This window comes from Rhamphochromis sp. 'chilingali' (assembly GCF_963969265.1).
Source record: "Rhamphochromis sp. 'chilingali' genome assembly, chromosome: 3".
In the NCBI taxonomy this organism is placed as follows: domain Eukaryota; kingdom Metazoa; phylum Chordata; class Actinopteri; order Cichliformes; family Cichlidae; genus Rhamphochromis; species Rhamphochromis sp. 'chilingali'.
Window position 1 is genome coordinate 43,541,057 of NC_137931.1, and position 16,876 is coordinate 43,557,932.

Sequence of the window (16,876 nt, forward strand, 5' to 3'; positions counted from 1 at the left end):
CTGAAGTAATGCCTTTATAAAGCATGGCAATATCTATATTATATATGAAATCTATGAAGCTTCAAATCTTATTGTTAACGCTTTTCATAGTCAGCTCTGCTTGTATTGTAACATCAGTCATGCTAAAGAGATACATTCCAACAATACATTTGAAGTGTAAATTATAACTTTATTTAAAATTTGCTGCTTTAAAGACTATAGATATAATCTATAGGTTACACACAAGCAAACACAACATGAACCACAGGCACAAGTCGATATATAAACAGAAGTATCAAATCTAAAGTATTAAACCAATAAAGCATACACATGGAGACTTATCGCCAGCTGAGAACTTTAGTTTCCAAAAAGCTTGAGGGGAGTCGAACACCATGATACCTCTACACAGTCATCCTCATTTTCTGCTAGGGATGGGTATCGTTTAGGTTTTATCCGATACCGGTGCCAAATCGGTACTTTTGAAACGGTGCCGGTACTTAAACGGTGCTCGAACCGGTGCTTAAAGAATGGAGAACACAAACTTTGTCCAAAAACCTCTCACGTTCAGCTGGTTTTTTTTGTAAAAAGATAACAATGTTAGCCTTTTCTGCAGCTATGTGGCATATCTCTGCAGCTATGTGGCATCACTCTTGGCTGGAAGCAGTGCTTAAACAATGGAAAAAACACAAACTTAAACCCTCTCATGTTTAACTGTTTCCCACTTTTTCTTTGGTCATTTTAGCCTTTTTGGCCAGGGTGAAGGGAGTATCTGCCATCAAACAAGAGGACAGCCGCATGTAGCTATGATGATGTTTGCTAGTTCACCTTACATGCATTAATGTAATAACGTGGTTAGCCTACTCAACGTAAATTACACACGAACAACATGAAGCTACTCATGCAGAGAAGAACGGCTGCTGCTGCCATCATCATCCTCATCATTTCTGCTACACTGGCAGGGCGAGGGGCCAGGACTCTATTCTTCGGGTTTTTGGGGGATGTTGCTCCGGGCCCGATAACTGGCAACCCACCCGACGTGCACGGTGTGAGGTCTCGCAGCAAGCTATCAGATACGGCGCATTTCTCGGCTTTTAAAAAAAACGCTATGCGTCGCCAGGTGTTTCATCGGATTTGAGGTGTTACCTCCTTTGACAGTATCACAGTATCAGCTTAAAGCACTTGTTGCAGGCTGCTGAGTTTGCATATTTTGCTGTGAAGTACAGCCAGACTTTTAACCGCTTCGCCTTGGACATTTTTAATCTGTAGCTCTGCTCTAACAGAACGTACGTACCTGGCCCCGCGTACTATCCTCGGAAACGTAAAGTGATTGGCTAGACTTGTATCACAGCCCAGGAAAAAAAAGCACCGAAATAAAGCACCGAAATGTGCGCTGCTTTTCGGTCTGGTTACTACCGTTTATGTCAGAACCGGTGCCATGACACCGGTACCCATCCCTATTTTCTGCCATTCGTCAGGTTGAGTTATATACACATGCTTTAGATATAAGTAGCAAGCACAAGCAGAGCATTGCACATCTGTGCAACCACTTCCAGATGCTTCTTGTTGTAAATGTGCACTTTAAATGTGTGGAAATCCCTGTGGACTAAGGTTTGCCATAGGATACCCCACCCCCACTACAGCACAGCTTTGGGGCCTCACAGTCACTGCCAGTTAAGATTCCCTCTGTGTTCTTTTCTCACCAAGTCCATCAGCCTATCAGGTTTGTGGTCTGTCTGATCTATTGTCCATCATCCCGGTGCTTGTTTATACACTGTACAAGATCTACACATGAGACCTTATGCACACCATTCATCAGCACAGGAAGGGGAAAAGGAACATGGACCAATGTTTGAAGTGGAACCAGAGCAGTGTTACAAGCTTCAAATACACAGCTGGGTATGTAACTCTTCATCATTACAGCAGCCATTTAAGAGCCCTGCCAAGGCATCTGGCATCCGTTTGGACCTGGAATTGGATTTGTTTGTGTAGCAAATCCAACAGGCACCAGTCTGAGAAATCCCGGGCCAAAGCACACTGTACAGGTAAGACTAAAACATCCCTACATTTGAAATAAAAGCATACAATTTATATATTAATCATTCTTTTTGTTGTTGTCTGTTATTTATTTCAAATATAGGTGTATAAACACACACGTACTTCACAAAACTTAAAAACATGTCTTATAGCATTCATGGATACAGTATTTGTGGCTCATAGTGGCAAGCTGGGGTGATTGCACAAAAAACCTTAGAGCTGGCACTTCCAACCTTATAAAAGTACATAAAGAACATTTTATATTCAAAATAACTTATTAACCACTTTCAAAATGGCTGTCTCGTCCATCTTTGATTATTATTTGCTAAACAAATTTTTTTTTTCTAACAAAAAATTAGAAAAAAAGTGGAAAAGGGACACAAGATAGAGGCAACGTTTCTTAATATTTGATTGATTGTATAGTAGTGGTATGACACATCAAGTCCAGCAGAAATAAAAGCTACAGGCATCAATGGTGTCTGCTACTGCAGTCCATTTCACATAGGTGATCAAACAAATCATTAATCTAATCCACAATTACATGTTTACATTTCAGAAACTTTCCAGTCTGGACATGAGCCTAAAAGCTGAAGATTCGATGTGTCCTCACCTTAGCTCAGTTTCATGCTAAACGTAATGAAATCAGTGATATCACATGACAGTTAGTGAAGTCTGCCAACATGAATGAGCACTAATCTAATTAGTGTGTTGTCAGCTGGTAAACCTGTCTAGCACTTTAAGAACAAAATGTTTGTTCTAGCAGAGACACAGATCTGTTTGTACGGCAGTTATGAAACATTACTGGATGTTCTTGTTTCCCATGTTGGTTAACTGGCTCTACAGTTAACCAACATGGGCCAGAGCCAAAGAAAAACCACCACAAAATCAGCAATGTAATAAAAAATTATAACAACATTGTTAATTCGGGTAATATTTACTCAAGCATTTTAAAAATGTGTTTATCAAACAGGCAGCAAGATCCATAGATGTCTGTTGAACGAGGTGACACGGACTCCACGATTTGGTCGACTGCCAGGAAAAAACCTGTATTTTAGCTTTTGAGACATGCTGTCAACAGGATGGCATTATATAGGAAAATAAGTTAACCGACAGTCAGAAATTCAGTATTCTTCTACTGTAGGTCCAATAAAATGACATGAATCCACCAACACTTAGAAACATTCCTGCCTGAACATTCTTCTCGTTACAATTATTCTAGACAAATTTGGTTTTCTACTTTCACAAATCAAAAAATACACTCTGATGTTAAAGCTCCATTAATTGGTGTAGTTTTAATTAAAATTAAAGAACTCACTGGAAGTGAAATAGCTGCTTTGAATTCTGAAACCGTGCCCAGATTCTGGTGCAGTTTTTGGCACTTTTCAGGCACTTTTAGGTTATCACTGCATTCGCTCTGTATAACTGAAATCTAGGTGCTGTCACTGATCCATTCTGGAACAGATAACATGCATACTGTATAATAATAACAACCCTAATTTGCAAGTAATGAGTAAAGAAAGTAGAATATGTATCAACCCAAATGCAGAGAGACTTTTATCTGACATTATTTTGTCAGTGTGCTGGAAAAAGACACTGGAAGCTTACAGCTATTGAAACCTGCATTGCTAACACAGGTAACAATGTTACCCATGTTGCATTTGGTAAAGCTTTTTTTGCTTTACCGTTAATAATGATAGCTTGAAAATATGCTTCTTTCTCTCTTACAGGAGAAAAGTGTCATGGTTGTGTCTCAGGTGCCTAGGGATGGGGTGCATCCCTCAGTCCTGTGGAGCAGGTGGAAAGTGAGTGGTTGATGCAGAGAAAAGAGGTTGAAAGTTACAGGTCAGAAGTCTAGCTTTTCCTTTCTTTTTTAAAACACAAATACAAAGGGCCGATTGCAAAACTTACCAAAACATTAAAATTTGACACAGTTCCAGGACAGAAGGCATCCTGAAGAGTCAGGATTGCATATAACCCAGGTTATTACCTGATCTAACCAGGTTGAAGCCCCTGGATTTGACGCTATCACACAGGTTTGTGGTCTGCAGGTTTGCAGTCTTTGTTCCTAAGTCCACTATCACACAGTGCCACGACTGTGGTAGTTGTAATGGTTGCTGTTCTCAGAGTCTGCAATCTGCACGCTGGGTTTCCTTTCTGGTTCCTCACCATCGCGAGTGCCCGGCCTCTTGGAACGTTTAGGACACTTCTCGAAGAAATCCGACACAAAGTGCACCTGCAGAGGAGAGGAAAGGAGAGATTAAGAGGGGACAAAAAAAGGAAGCCAGACAAGATTGCAGGTCACTTAGAAAATTATTTGTGCTACAGAGATTGGAGTATAAACAAGTAAGGGACACTGAGGAGGTCGGGCAGAGCTGGAAACTGTGATTACACGTGTCTGGAGAGGACTGTGAACAGCTGTTAAATGACACACTAACGCAGACTCTCACACACATCAGAGAGGAACACACAGAGAGCAGGCACAACCCCTGCAGACCATAAAATCCTATGCCCAGGAGGGTCTCTAATTGCGCGCAGCACTGTGAAGGCCAAAGGTGCAGGCTCACATCCCAATTAATCATGCATGGACACACACAGACACACAAACACACGCTCTACCACTCCAGAATTTCCACGAGGCAGAGCTGACAGTGGTTCAATCATAACAGGGAAGTGGCCAAACAATAAAGAAGCCCAGCTGGATGAAGCAGGTGAATGGACTTGTTACCTGCCAGCTGTGAGTATGTGGGTTTGTATCAAGACACACCATGCTGCTGTCACACTTCACTCTACTCATGCTTCCTCTCTACATGGCTTTTAACTTTGGGAATAAAATATATGTTTTGAGCTATTCTGCTAACGTTTCCACTAAATGTCATTTTTATGATTTAGACGGTCACACCCGTGTTTGCCTTTCCAGCACTTGGAAACCACAGGACTAAGATGCAAAGTTAATATGTCATCAGGTAGGAAGCTGGTGGTGCAAAAAATGTAATGAAAAAAAGTCTCCATGTAATCATAAATTCTCAAGAGGAGAAGTAAAAAGAAAAACTGGCAAAAGTTCCCAGGCGTAAGCTTTTAAAAGTAATGGCTGTGTTACTATAAAATCACTAATTTTTGTAGCATTTATCTTGTAGGACGTTGCCGTGGAGACTCACATTTAGCAAAGCAACAAGCGCTCCCTGCAGCAGCCCCACCAGCACATCGCTCCAATGGTGCTTGTAATCAGAGACTCGGGTGTAACCCACATAAACCGCGAAGGCCACCAGGAAGAACTGGATGGTGGGCCGGAGAAGTCTGGCCCACTTTGCCACAAATCTCGCCTGCACGTAAAGCTGGAGGTGGAAACAGAGAGGAAAAAGAGAGCAATGATGCTATTAGCACTGCTGGAACCTAAAAAGGTTATCACACCAATACATAACAGCATAGTCACCAGTTATATTATGGCAACACTGCATCATACATCATAACTGCAATGTGATATGCTAACAAAACAGTAAAGTAGGGAAATTTCTGCCATTTCTAAATGTGCTTAAACTGCAGCACTATCAAGATACTGGTTGGATCCTTTAAAAAAAAGCCTATGACTTTGGTGCTTGAGTTTGCAGTGAAAACAGTAGCTGGCACCTCTCAAATTAGATTTAACTTTAAAAAGGTGCTGAGTACAAATCTAATTTATGTTCTCCACAGACTCGAACCCCATTTATGCTGGAAAGCACCGATGCCAACAAAATATGAATCTGGCAATAGTTAAAAACTCTGCTCGGCTGCTGTTAAAGGTGTAAAAATTGGCATCGCACCACCGTCCGCCTGCCATACAGCTACGCTGCATTCAGCACTATAGCATACTCTTTCAAGGCAGCCCAGAGGACAAGGGCTGGATGTCACAGCTGAGCTCTATGTTTGTTTGCAGCATATGCCTGCAAAACAGAGAGTGCCAAAGACAGGAATGGACACTAGCTGGACGCTCTTTTCTTGGAACTGAAAAAAATAAAAGCTGCTTTGCTTGGAGCTTGCTGTCTAGCTGCGGTGCCTTTTAAAACAAAGAGATGGGGCCAAGTGGAATGAGCTGAATAGGCCTGGAAGACAGGTCAGAGCTCGTGCTTTGCCTTCATCATTGCTGGGAAAAGGGTTGCAGACTATTCCAGATCATTTGTCTCACTACATTCTTCCCCTGGACTCCACTTTTCCCTTTTATGTCTCTGAGTACAGATCTAAATGCATGAGAATGCTCTTAAAGGAGCCCAGAGGTTTAGGAGTTTTTTTATTTAATTTTTTTTAACTGTACAGAGAGATGGGTTTTATTTCTTGAAGCTCACGTTCTGTACTTACCGCTAGGAAAAGCATGCAGTACATGCTAAAAGAGGAGTGACCAGAATAGAAGGACAATCTAGAGAAAAAACACAATTCAGATGTAACTGCTTTACACAGGATATTTGTACAGTAGCATTTTGCAGCATCAATATCATGTAAAATGTGTTAGACTTCCTTTTCACAGACAATGTCTGTTTTTTTTTTGATTTACAGTATGTTACAATCTGTGTAATTTGTGTGAGGTTCTTGTTTCCTCTATAAAGAAACTGATGGAAGTTCTTTCCCTCCTACCTAGACTCTGTGACATCCTCAGGAGTCCCAGTGCAGTTGATCACCAGCATGTATCCTGTGCAGACTTTCGGTGCACATACTGCCATGAAGTTTGGCCTTGGACGCCCAATAGTGTACTTTGCAAGGTCAGTAAGTGACTGGCTGACAGCTCCTCCAAACAGAAAGGTGCCTACTACCTTGTAGAGTGCAGCTATATACTGATTGAACTGTGTGTTAGACTGAATCCTCTGTCTGTAGACCAGATAAGCCTCTCCAGATGAGATCTGAGGAGAGAGAATAAAAAAAATCAAAGATTATTTCTTGGGTTTTTTCCCCCACATTTTTCCTCCATTACATAAAAAGTCTTCTCCTACTTCTATATCAACTTATTGTCAAGTTCTGGCAAAATGCATCCATAGAATCGTGTCAAATGAGTAAAGTCAGCTAGAACAATGTCATGAAACGTCCTGTTACACTTACAATGACGAGAGTGCAGCAGATGGTGATAGCTGCCAGCATACCGGGGGTGATGGTGTCTAGTTTTAGGGGATACTTGATGCTGTCATCATTGCAGTAAATGCCTCTTTGGTATGGCTTGGAGACAATGGTCATAATGATGAAAGGCAGTGCCGCTGGAGGGAAAACAAACCAGATGAACAGTCTTATTATGTTAGACTAATTGCATATCTGGATAAATTTTGCTCTTGCTGGGATGAGATGGATGCATAGGTGTTCGACTGTGATGTAACAGAAGTTCCTGGGTTTCGGCCGTGATTGGGCGGCACATAAGAGGATCCCAGATCCAAGTTAATGTACTTTAAAATCAAAGACTAATGAGGTAGAAAAACACATTTGGCTATTTTTCTGTATTTTTCAGACATTACCTCATGTCCTAACTTGGGGGATGAAATTTTTTTCTAAGGATAAATGCTAAGTTCACAAGGATGAAAACAACCCACAAGGAGAAACACATTTTGTGCTTTAAATGTAGGCAAAAATACACAGTGGGAAATAGATTTTATATTCATGAGCATATGCAAAAAGAAAAAAAAAAGATCAGACATCAGACATATACCCATGTGTACAATATAAACAGTTAAAAAACTGTACACAAATTCCTGCAGGCATGTGGTTGTGTGCAAAATAAGCCCAAATATAGCTGCTTACAGCTCCCCCGAGAATGCATGATGTCCTCGAGAGGTTCAGAAAACTCAATTCCTAAACCACACGCTCACCATCTTCCTCTCTGTCTAACAGACACTCACTAACAAGCACATTTCAGAATGTGAAGAACTAATAAACAGTTTCTGAATACATTTTGCAAATTGCTTCTTTGCTATGTGAATCAAAAACCTGTTAAATTTGCAGAAGCTCAAATGAGACTTGAAGATATGAGACTGCTGAAAAACAGCTGATACTTATTTCTACAGCTTAGCAATGTGACCCAATTAAAACGAGCTTCTAGCTGTCTTTGGCGATCCCCTTTCAAGGCTACAATGCAGAGTGGTGAAGAATGACTCTAGGGAGATTTAGACAATATGTGAGACAAAGGCCTTATATGCACAGGTATAGGTATCTTTTGTCCCTCACATGGCACTGCAAACTTGTAGTTTTATAGGGTTACGGGTATTTCTGACATTCATTAGAGAAGTCAAAGACTAAACAATCAACTGACAAATGGCTGGAAATGATCAGGTGTTCCAGCCCTAGTAAGGAATGTGTTCTCCACCCTAATACTGCTATCCATAGAAGGCGGACAGTCTTGGGCCCACTGTGAAAATACCAAGTGCCTGCATGCGAAATGCAACAAAAACAGCAATGCAAAAGCATCGCAAGAACTTGAAAAGTTCACTCACCAATAGCATTGAATTTCTGCGTAAATGAACTGTGCACCCCTCCCATTTAAAAGCAAAAAAAGTCTGCCCTTGACATATTTCTAGGAAGACTTCCAGTGAACCTGACTGATGAGAGACCATTAAGACTGAAACTAAAGGAAAATATACAAGAGGAAGGCGGATTGGGATTCAGCTGAGATAAATGCTCTGTTGATTCCATGTTTAATTCCACCTCGTGACAGATATCGGAGAACAGCCTACTGCAAATGTATGAACACTGTCACAAAGAAAAGCACTACTTAGTTTGTAAGTGGACCCGAAAACTGTCACTTCAGTACATTTAACAACTCAAATTCTTAGAAATACCCCTCGCTATTGTTCAGTATTCTCGGCAACAGGCCATGTATGATGACAGAAGAAGAATAACATGCACTTGATCTTATCTCTCTATGTCGAAGGTGACACGGATGAGATGGGATATAGAGACATATCGCCTGCACACCTGTGGACAAAGGGTTTTATGGGCTCAGTGAGCAAAGGCAGCAGCAAAATACAGGCTTTGTGCTGAGAGCAGAATAAACAATAGTGCTCAATTGGATGAACACATGATTGTGCATTGACCCCTGCTGACCTGGCCTTGATGGAGCTGGATTTAGACTAGACAAACATTGAAGGAAAAAAAGTAGAGACGTTACCTTTAACAAAGACAGTGTTCAGTCACAAAGTAAATTTATTTAAAAGCCTTTTGCCAGACTAGTCTTTCTAATCAAAGTACCCTGGGGAGGACGTGGGAAGCTTTCCCACTATGCGTAAAAACAATCAGAAACATTTTCCAAAACATGCAACTATTGTTACATGCAGCAGCAAGTAATTTTAGTGCCTACAGGCAGTTTAAGTACATTTATTATTTTATTTCTAAGACCAGTAACATTACAAGCAGCAGCTGGTTGTCACCTTTCACTGTGTGGCAGATTCCCACCAATCACTGCATGAGCACAGGACTCCAGTGTGCAGGATGTGGTAAACCAGGATTTTAAAGTCCTATTCCACACATTTTCCTGTTACAGCCACCAAATCCTGTCTGTGATAACTGTAGTGTAATACAGTCTCTTATATTTAACTAACATCCTGTCTGAAGCACCACAGGGGAGCTCGCTGATGCAGATTTACTGATGTGGCTTTTGGGTGGCAGCTTATCCATCTGTATCCTGCATCCTGCTACCAGCTGGAAAAAATGGAGCAAACTTAAAAAAAAACCCCAACAACTACTACTTTTTATTTCTCTGTGGAGTCAGGAAAAAATAGTTGCACTAAAATCAGAGTCAGGTTTAAATGAAACCTACCTCCATGAATACATAGCACCAAGTTTGAAGGTTTTTATAAGGTTGGCCTAGACAAACTCTAGAGAGAAGTTTATTTACCTAACACAGAATGGTAAATGTCAAGCAGCAGTACAACATAATTATTTCTATGCTGGAGTCGCATGATAGAACCAGGCCATTAATCACAGCAAAGCAGGAGAAGAATTAAGGGGGAAAAAACCTTTAAAATGATGTGCCAGCTAATGAAATATCGCACAAATTCACACATGGCTAAACAGCTTTTGCACATCCATCATCACCATTATTCTACTGCCTGCAAAAATGTATTCATCTCATCAGCTCAATATCTTTATGTTTTTTAATGCTTACTAAATCCTCTTAACAGGACAGGGTTTATGGACTGAATGAAGTCAGCCTGCAGGTCTTTAAAAAGCCCCTCTGACTTGTAAAAAAAGTATTAATTTTTCATGTCTGTTTTCATCCATGAAGCACTAATTCAGCTGACACCTGCCTTTAACTTTTAAGTCATGAATCAGAAGCTCAGATGAAAAGGGGGGGAAATGGCAGAAATAAAATGATGTAAGGAGTCTGGACTGCTCTCATGGGCAAAATAAATGGTACGCCCTGAGGTGCGTATGCGAGTGTGTCTCATGAGCAGTCCCCCTGCGTATAATATCTGCAAGAAACAAACCAGCCAGTCTCTGGAAAAGCAGACATACTCCAACACAGTTTTCAGACAAAATTAGACCCATCGGCACACAAAATAGGCCTCCAGCATACCACGAGACAATCCCACAACCCAAACTGACATTGCTCCAGAGCTGCCTCCACTTAAAGACCGAGCAGTGTCTCTGACTCTACTGGAGATTTTTCTGTTGAGAAAATCTGAAAGAACACAGAATACATGGAAGTAACAATAAAAAGAGTAGACTTATTTCTTTAGCATGCGAAAAGCCTTGTTTTTGGATGTTTCCTCCAAAGATTGAGGGAGGAAAATGTGGCCAGGAAACGCTCCTGCCTGAGCCTCTAATGTGCAGTCCTTCTGCCTCCGTTTAAAGAAGGTTCACTTTAGAGTCTTTGGTTCCACTTTGCAGTAATACCTTGGTGACTCCCACTGCTACAATGGATACTAGAGCAAAATGAAGCTATATGAGAGTAACTGAGAATGACTGTCTGAGGAATCCAGCTCAGTCAGAAGGAGATTTCTGCATTAATTGATACATGAACAACAGCAGCATGTTCATTCTTTCCACCGCTGCTGAATCACATCCTCTCCCCCTGTTTCTCTGTCATGCTTAAAGCCATTCATTCTTCTCTTTCTGTCACTCACTCGATCACAGTGTCCTCCCACACACTTCTCCCTCTGTTGTAAATATAGAGGCCTCACTGGGTAATGCTTTATTTAGCTGGTAGATGTGCAATTATGCAGGACCATTTGGACCACAATCGCACTCTGGTGCTGACATTCAAGGCCCGTCACATCCTCTGCTAGCTTAGGTCTTTTTCTTCCATTTCCCTTCCCTCCTTTTCATGTCTACATGTATTTGCTGTACAGGGTCCATTTTTCTGCTCTGGAGACCTTAGTCCCTTCAGTCAAACTGCCATGATTACCTGGAAGTCATAGTTTGAGAATAACTGACACCTACTCACCGTGGTTTCTCTGACATAACTTGCTGCACCTGCATAACCACACAGATGGACAATTATGTTCCCTAATTTGAAAAACATACTGTCTGGGTTTTTATTATGCATACCTAAAGAGTGCATAGCCTGTGTGTGGCGTGAGATGGGTGTTCCCATGCCCTTAGGATGCCCTCCCTTCGGGGTCGTAGCTGGAACATTTGCTCTTCCATCTAATTTCTTCCACTCTGGTTTCCTGCCTTTGCAGCATGAAGGTCACCTTCTTCTTATTGTATTTCTAGCCTTCTTTTCTTCCTGTTGACTGTTTTACTTTCATCTTACATTTCACCGCTTCTTAGAAATCTGTGTCACTCTTTAGTCATTTACTCAATTCCTGACTGCTTCCAGTTCCAGCCTGCGTGGATGAGGACAGAGGGAGGCTCTCCCCCCCTTTCTTTTAGCTGGAGTGTTTCCACTTTTTATTCCTTTGAATAAAAATTTCTCTCCTTTGTTTGTTCCCTCCAATTCAAACATGTTTTTATGTCAAAGCAGGTCATGCTCAAGAAGATGTGTTGCAGTTAAAAAAACCAGCTAAAGCTCTCTCTCCTTCTAACTGTCGCCCCTCCAAGCTGGACTGACTAATGTGGAAGGTATGTGCTGAGCCTACAACCTCTGCCGGCGTAGGCCTCTGGAATTCTAATTCACATGAGGAACGCCCAACTTCACCAGTCACACCAAATCCTGCTGCTGCTGTGGTCCATTCTTTATTTTTAATCCCACTGTTTCACTCCGTCCATCATTTACGCGTGCTTAGCTTCAAGCAGAGCAGAAGGAGACATGGCGGCAGGCGAGGCTGTGCGAGTGGTGGGAGAGCAGCTAAATCTGGGTGAGCAATCAAAGAGTCTGGGTTTGGAGGGGATCAAAGAAGTAGGCCACACAGGTTTCAACCTAAACCAGAAAGGCCTGCGGGAGGAGTTAAAAGGCAGTCTGATGTGTGCAGCTACAATGAATAATCCTGACCTTACTAAATAAACTGCTGCCTTGCTGTGTCGTACTTTATCCTGTATATATTTGATGTTGCCTTTATACGTTCCCAGCTTGTTTGGATTAGTCCTTAAAATCTAGTTTGGATCGACATTAACAAGAAACATGTCTTTTAGACTGCGTTTGGCTTATTTACAGCTCGTATCTTTTTCTAGTGATCAAACAGCACTGTTTACATTTTTGATACTCGAGGTTTTATATGATGTCAGTGACAGCTCTGGCAGTGAGCACAGCAGCCCCAAACACCTGCTGTTCATCATTCAGAAAAAAAGGTTACCTAAGGAGAGAAGTGCTTATAGAGCTTATTCCAGAGTGCACGAATTGGGGGGTTACACCAAAACAAAGATTATTTTGAACTGTGAATCATGCTAAGCTCTGCTAAAGTCCAAAATAATAACGTAGATCTGCAAAGAGCAGTGGGTATCCTGTAATAAACATCAATAAATATACAGAAAAATAGAATATTGGATGTCGACATGGCAGAGCTACATAAAAGAACATACAAATAAAAACTTAAAAAAACTGTAGAAACAAACAGTCAAAAATAATCAATGTATGCCTATAAAATACCTGAATTCCACGCTCAACCTCACTTTCAACGATTTAAAATAATTTGAATATCAGCAACCAAAATATAAAGAAACTAAGTTCTCTCAGTGGAACGTGTCTGTTTGTTTAAAAGGGCTTCAGTTTCCATGACATGGCTCTCCTAAGGAAAACCATTCCCATCAAGCATCTTCATAGCTTTGCTCTGAGAACTCAAGCCAATCAGTCTTACCAACAAAAACCACATGAGAGGCCCGGCTCCCAGAAGACTCCGCTGGATGGCTTCACCGACAAACTAACCAGGGTTGGCAAGCAACACAGCAAGGGGACAGAGTGCATTTAGAGTAAAAAATGCAATGAAATGTGTAGAAAGTCTGACAGTTTTCCTGCCGTGGGAATCTGTGAGCAAGCGCTATTGTATGTGTCACTGTGATTGTGATCATATAAAATACTGAGAACAACTTGATATGTGCAGGCCAGGCGCAAATCAAAAACTCTGCTGCCATTGTTCTTTAGCTGTGCAAAAGAAACCAACAAATGCAGAGTGATAAGTGATAAGTATACAATTCTCTGAAAACAAAATTATAAAATACTGTAAATCTTAGAGATTGGCTCCAGCCCCCGTGACCCTAATTAGAATAAGCAGAAGAGACGGATGGATGGACTCTAACACCATTTTAAGAAATGCAGGTATGTTTCTTTTACATAATATCAACTTTTACATACTGTACAATACATACATAACACGTTTTGTAAGTGGGTCAGCAATCAATGACACAGAACAGGTTTGGCACAATCTTACAGACAATAACGAGCGGACACATGGGAAAACAAGAATGCGTTGGCAGTGCCTCGCCCCAAGGCCATTTAGTCTATTGGCCTGGTGTATTATCGAGCGCATTACTCACGATTCAAAATGTCATTCATTTTTCCAACAGGAGCACCCATGAAATGAGGTGAGCTGTGACATACATGTTACACCTGCAGAGCTGTGGGCAGGGAGAGGTTAAAACCCGGTCTTTCCTTTCTCGAGCCAACACCCAATATCTATTTGTGCTGAGTGTAGACTTACACAGACGGGGTAGGGAGAGTGGGAGGAAGGGAGGAAGAATAGACGAAGAACCGAGGCCAGAAGCTCACAATAAACAAGAAATTCAAAACCAAGGTAGATCTTTGACGAGTACAACAACCTCAAATGTCCCTCACAAAAGAAAAAGCGACAGGAGGCTTAAACTAGACAAATAATACACAATACGACAGACCTCGAGTAGGAAGGCATCAGTAAACTACCACAAACCAGCTATTTTACACCACATTCATCCATTAAGGTGCTCAGTAACTGTGTTGTGGACTGTATTAAACAAAAAACCACAACAAAAAAGACAGAGGCACATCTATTCGTATGATACCACCAGTTATCAGTGTAGTTTGACCTGGGCAGGGCAGGGTGAAAGAGATAGAGAGCATGCCAAAGAAATCTTTCTTTCATGTTACCATTGATTTTGGCCTTTGGATTCCTGAACAAAGGATAGATGAAGGCAGTCTGCTGAATGTGAGACATATTTCTTCGGCTGAGCAAAAGTCCAGAGAGAAGAAAAATGCAGATTTGAAAGGCTCACAAATTCAAGAAATGTAAACAGTCTGAAAATGCAGAAGAAACCCAACTCAACACTGTTTCCATACAGGCTAATGGTCAGCATAATTATAAGCTCTATCGTGTTGTTATTACACGCCTGGGGAAACCTCACATAAACTTGGGGTTGACTTGACGATTATTTGGGTGAATGACATGGGTGGCAGTAGGGAAAGCGAAGGCAAAAAGGGTGGATAATCCATCGAGATCTGACCAACCATCCGACCAACCCAGACATTAATCCCAGACTTGTGATAATCAAATGGTAAGGCTGATCATGTTCAGCAGTCTGTGGATATTCCCACTGATGGAAAATACTCCTAAGCTCTTTGTAAAGCCCGGGATGGAGTGGGGGCCCTGGAAGTCTTTGTCCTGAACTCCTTCCTCTTTTGTACCTCACCGGTAGAACCGAGACAAAACAAGTGATAAACAAGGTGCCAAACACCAGCGAGTTGCAAAACAGATGGCTGTCGTGCTCATGTGGCATTAACACAGTGAACCAACCTCCCACCACACTGGTATATTCCACATGTGCATATTATCCTTGTGTCCGCATCTGAAAACAACTTCTTCTGGACATGTCAGCTCAGACTTTTTATGTTTGTTGTTTTTTTTGTTTGATAAAGTTGATCTAATCATTATCTTTATGATGAAAACATTTGTCAGATTATTAAACCCGGTGATTTATTTATTTTGGCATCTGTATTTATATGTTTTTAACAAACCCCCTTTGAATCTCAGCTAATTATTAAAAGATTCACACGTCTGTCAAAAGTCTGTACAGTATGTACATGGTTATTTTCATCATGCAAATCTGAATACGGTGACATTAATATTATCTTTATAATGCATTGAGTTATTGATACAGCTGCACTGATTAAGTAATTTCATACAGTTCGTGTAAATCTCCAGTAATGGATTCATTGTTTCTTCCCTAATCGTGGTCCATACCTTGAAGATGAATGTCAAAAGACTCTCATCAGTGTGGAAAGCTGTTACTACAATGTTTGTTAGTATGGTGCATTTTCTGACACTATCCAGAGGAGGGAGGAGACGAATCCGATACATATTAGTTCATTGGTTACAGCAGAAAATACTGTTTCTGCCTGAAGTTAAACGCGGAACATCCGTTTCCGAGCGCAGCAGAAAGTCAAATGTACCAAAATGCACCAAACGTAGGAAGTTGGGAGCAGTCTTTTTAGGATTCCTGGCAGACAAAATATGTGGAATAAGCGGGGCGCACACATGCGTATCAGATTTCCATAAACAAATATTCAGCTTTCTGGGGCACTGTAAAGTCCTGCAAAGTTTTGGTGAGTAGGTTGAAGCATGCAAGCTTGCGAGGAGGATGACACTGAGATTTCCTCTTATGTTCTGCCATGGTGAAATTGCACCAACATTTAAGGCCGGGACGTTATCCCAGCCCGGATCTCCATAAACAAAGTGAGTGACAGGCTGCTCATTTAGCGCCAGACCCGAGTGTGGCAGTCCAGCTGCTGGATCAGCAACAGAGATTAAAATCAGCAGCCAGCCAGAAAACCTTTTGTCTGATTAAAAAAAAAAAATCGCGCTTGAGTTTAACGTGCAAATAAACAAACACCGCTGAGTTCCCATTACTACAAGAGACCCTAAGCTGCTGTTATCGGTGCAAAACACACACAAAAAATGCGAATTATGAGAAGAAACGGATGTAGCCACAAATATATTACCAGCGACGCCTGCCGACTTTTGCGCATTGTCCATGTGCTAAATAAAAGGAACAGGTTGTTAACTTACCAGCTGTAACGCACAGCACATCCACCACCACGAACAGCTTCTTCTTCTTCTGATCCTTCATTTTCTTTCCGCTAATTTACTTTACAATCAGAAACTTTGAGAGATAATTTTTTTCTTGAATAAAGTAAACAAGTCCATCTGAGTTCGTTCACTCAGAAACGTACAAGTAACTCTAAAAACAAAGGGTAACCCGTACAACGAGTTCTTCCGGGATCCTGGTTCGTACCTGTGCTGCGATGACAGTGACAGCGGAGGTGTGTAAGTTTCTTATAGCGCCACTTTATCCAAACTCCTTTCGGAGCAGCACACCTCTGACGCTCTGCGTCCTTTTGCGCACATAACTGATTTGGGTATCAAATAAAGACCAGAGAGAGACCATCCGATTGAACTGTGACGGAGGCGTCCGCAGAATCCAGAATAAACTCTTTACTCCGGTCAAACCACGCCACTGCTCCTGATCCCTCCTCCTTGCTTCCTCGTCTGGCTCTTCTCTTCATCCGATCACC

General features: G+C 41.4%; 1 protein-coding gene across 2 annotated transcripts; it reads right to left on the minus strand.

Moving 5' to 3' along the window:
- Window positions 1-2,341: 2,341 nt before the first annotated feature.
- On the minus strand, window positions 2,342-16,876 carry plpp2b (phospholipid phosphatase 2b). Of its 2 annotated transcripts, none has more exons than XM_080879028.1 (6): window positions 16,597-16,876; window positions 7,075-7,226; window positions 6,616-6,878; window positions 6,343-6,400; window positions 5,169-5,345; window positions 2,342-4,246 (listed from the first exon to the last, which is right to left on the minus strand). In XM_080879028.1, exons 2-6 carry the CDS (start codon window positions 7,204-7,206, stop codon window positions 4,091-4,093), a joined length of 786 nt encoding a protein of 261 aa, XP_080735154.1. In that variant the 5' UTR covers window positions 7,207-7,226; window positions 16,597-16,876; the 3' UTR covers window positions 2,342-4,090. The 2 variants fall into 2 exon arrangements, with proteins under 2 accessions (XP_080735154.1, XP_080735153.1); XM_080879027.1 differs by having other exon boundaries at window positions 16,371-16,875.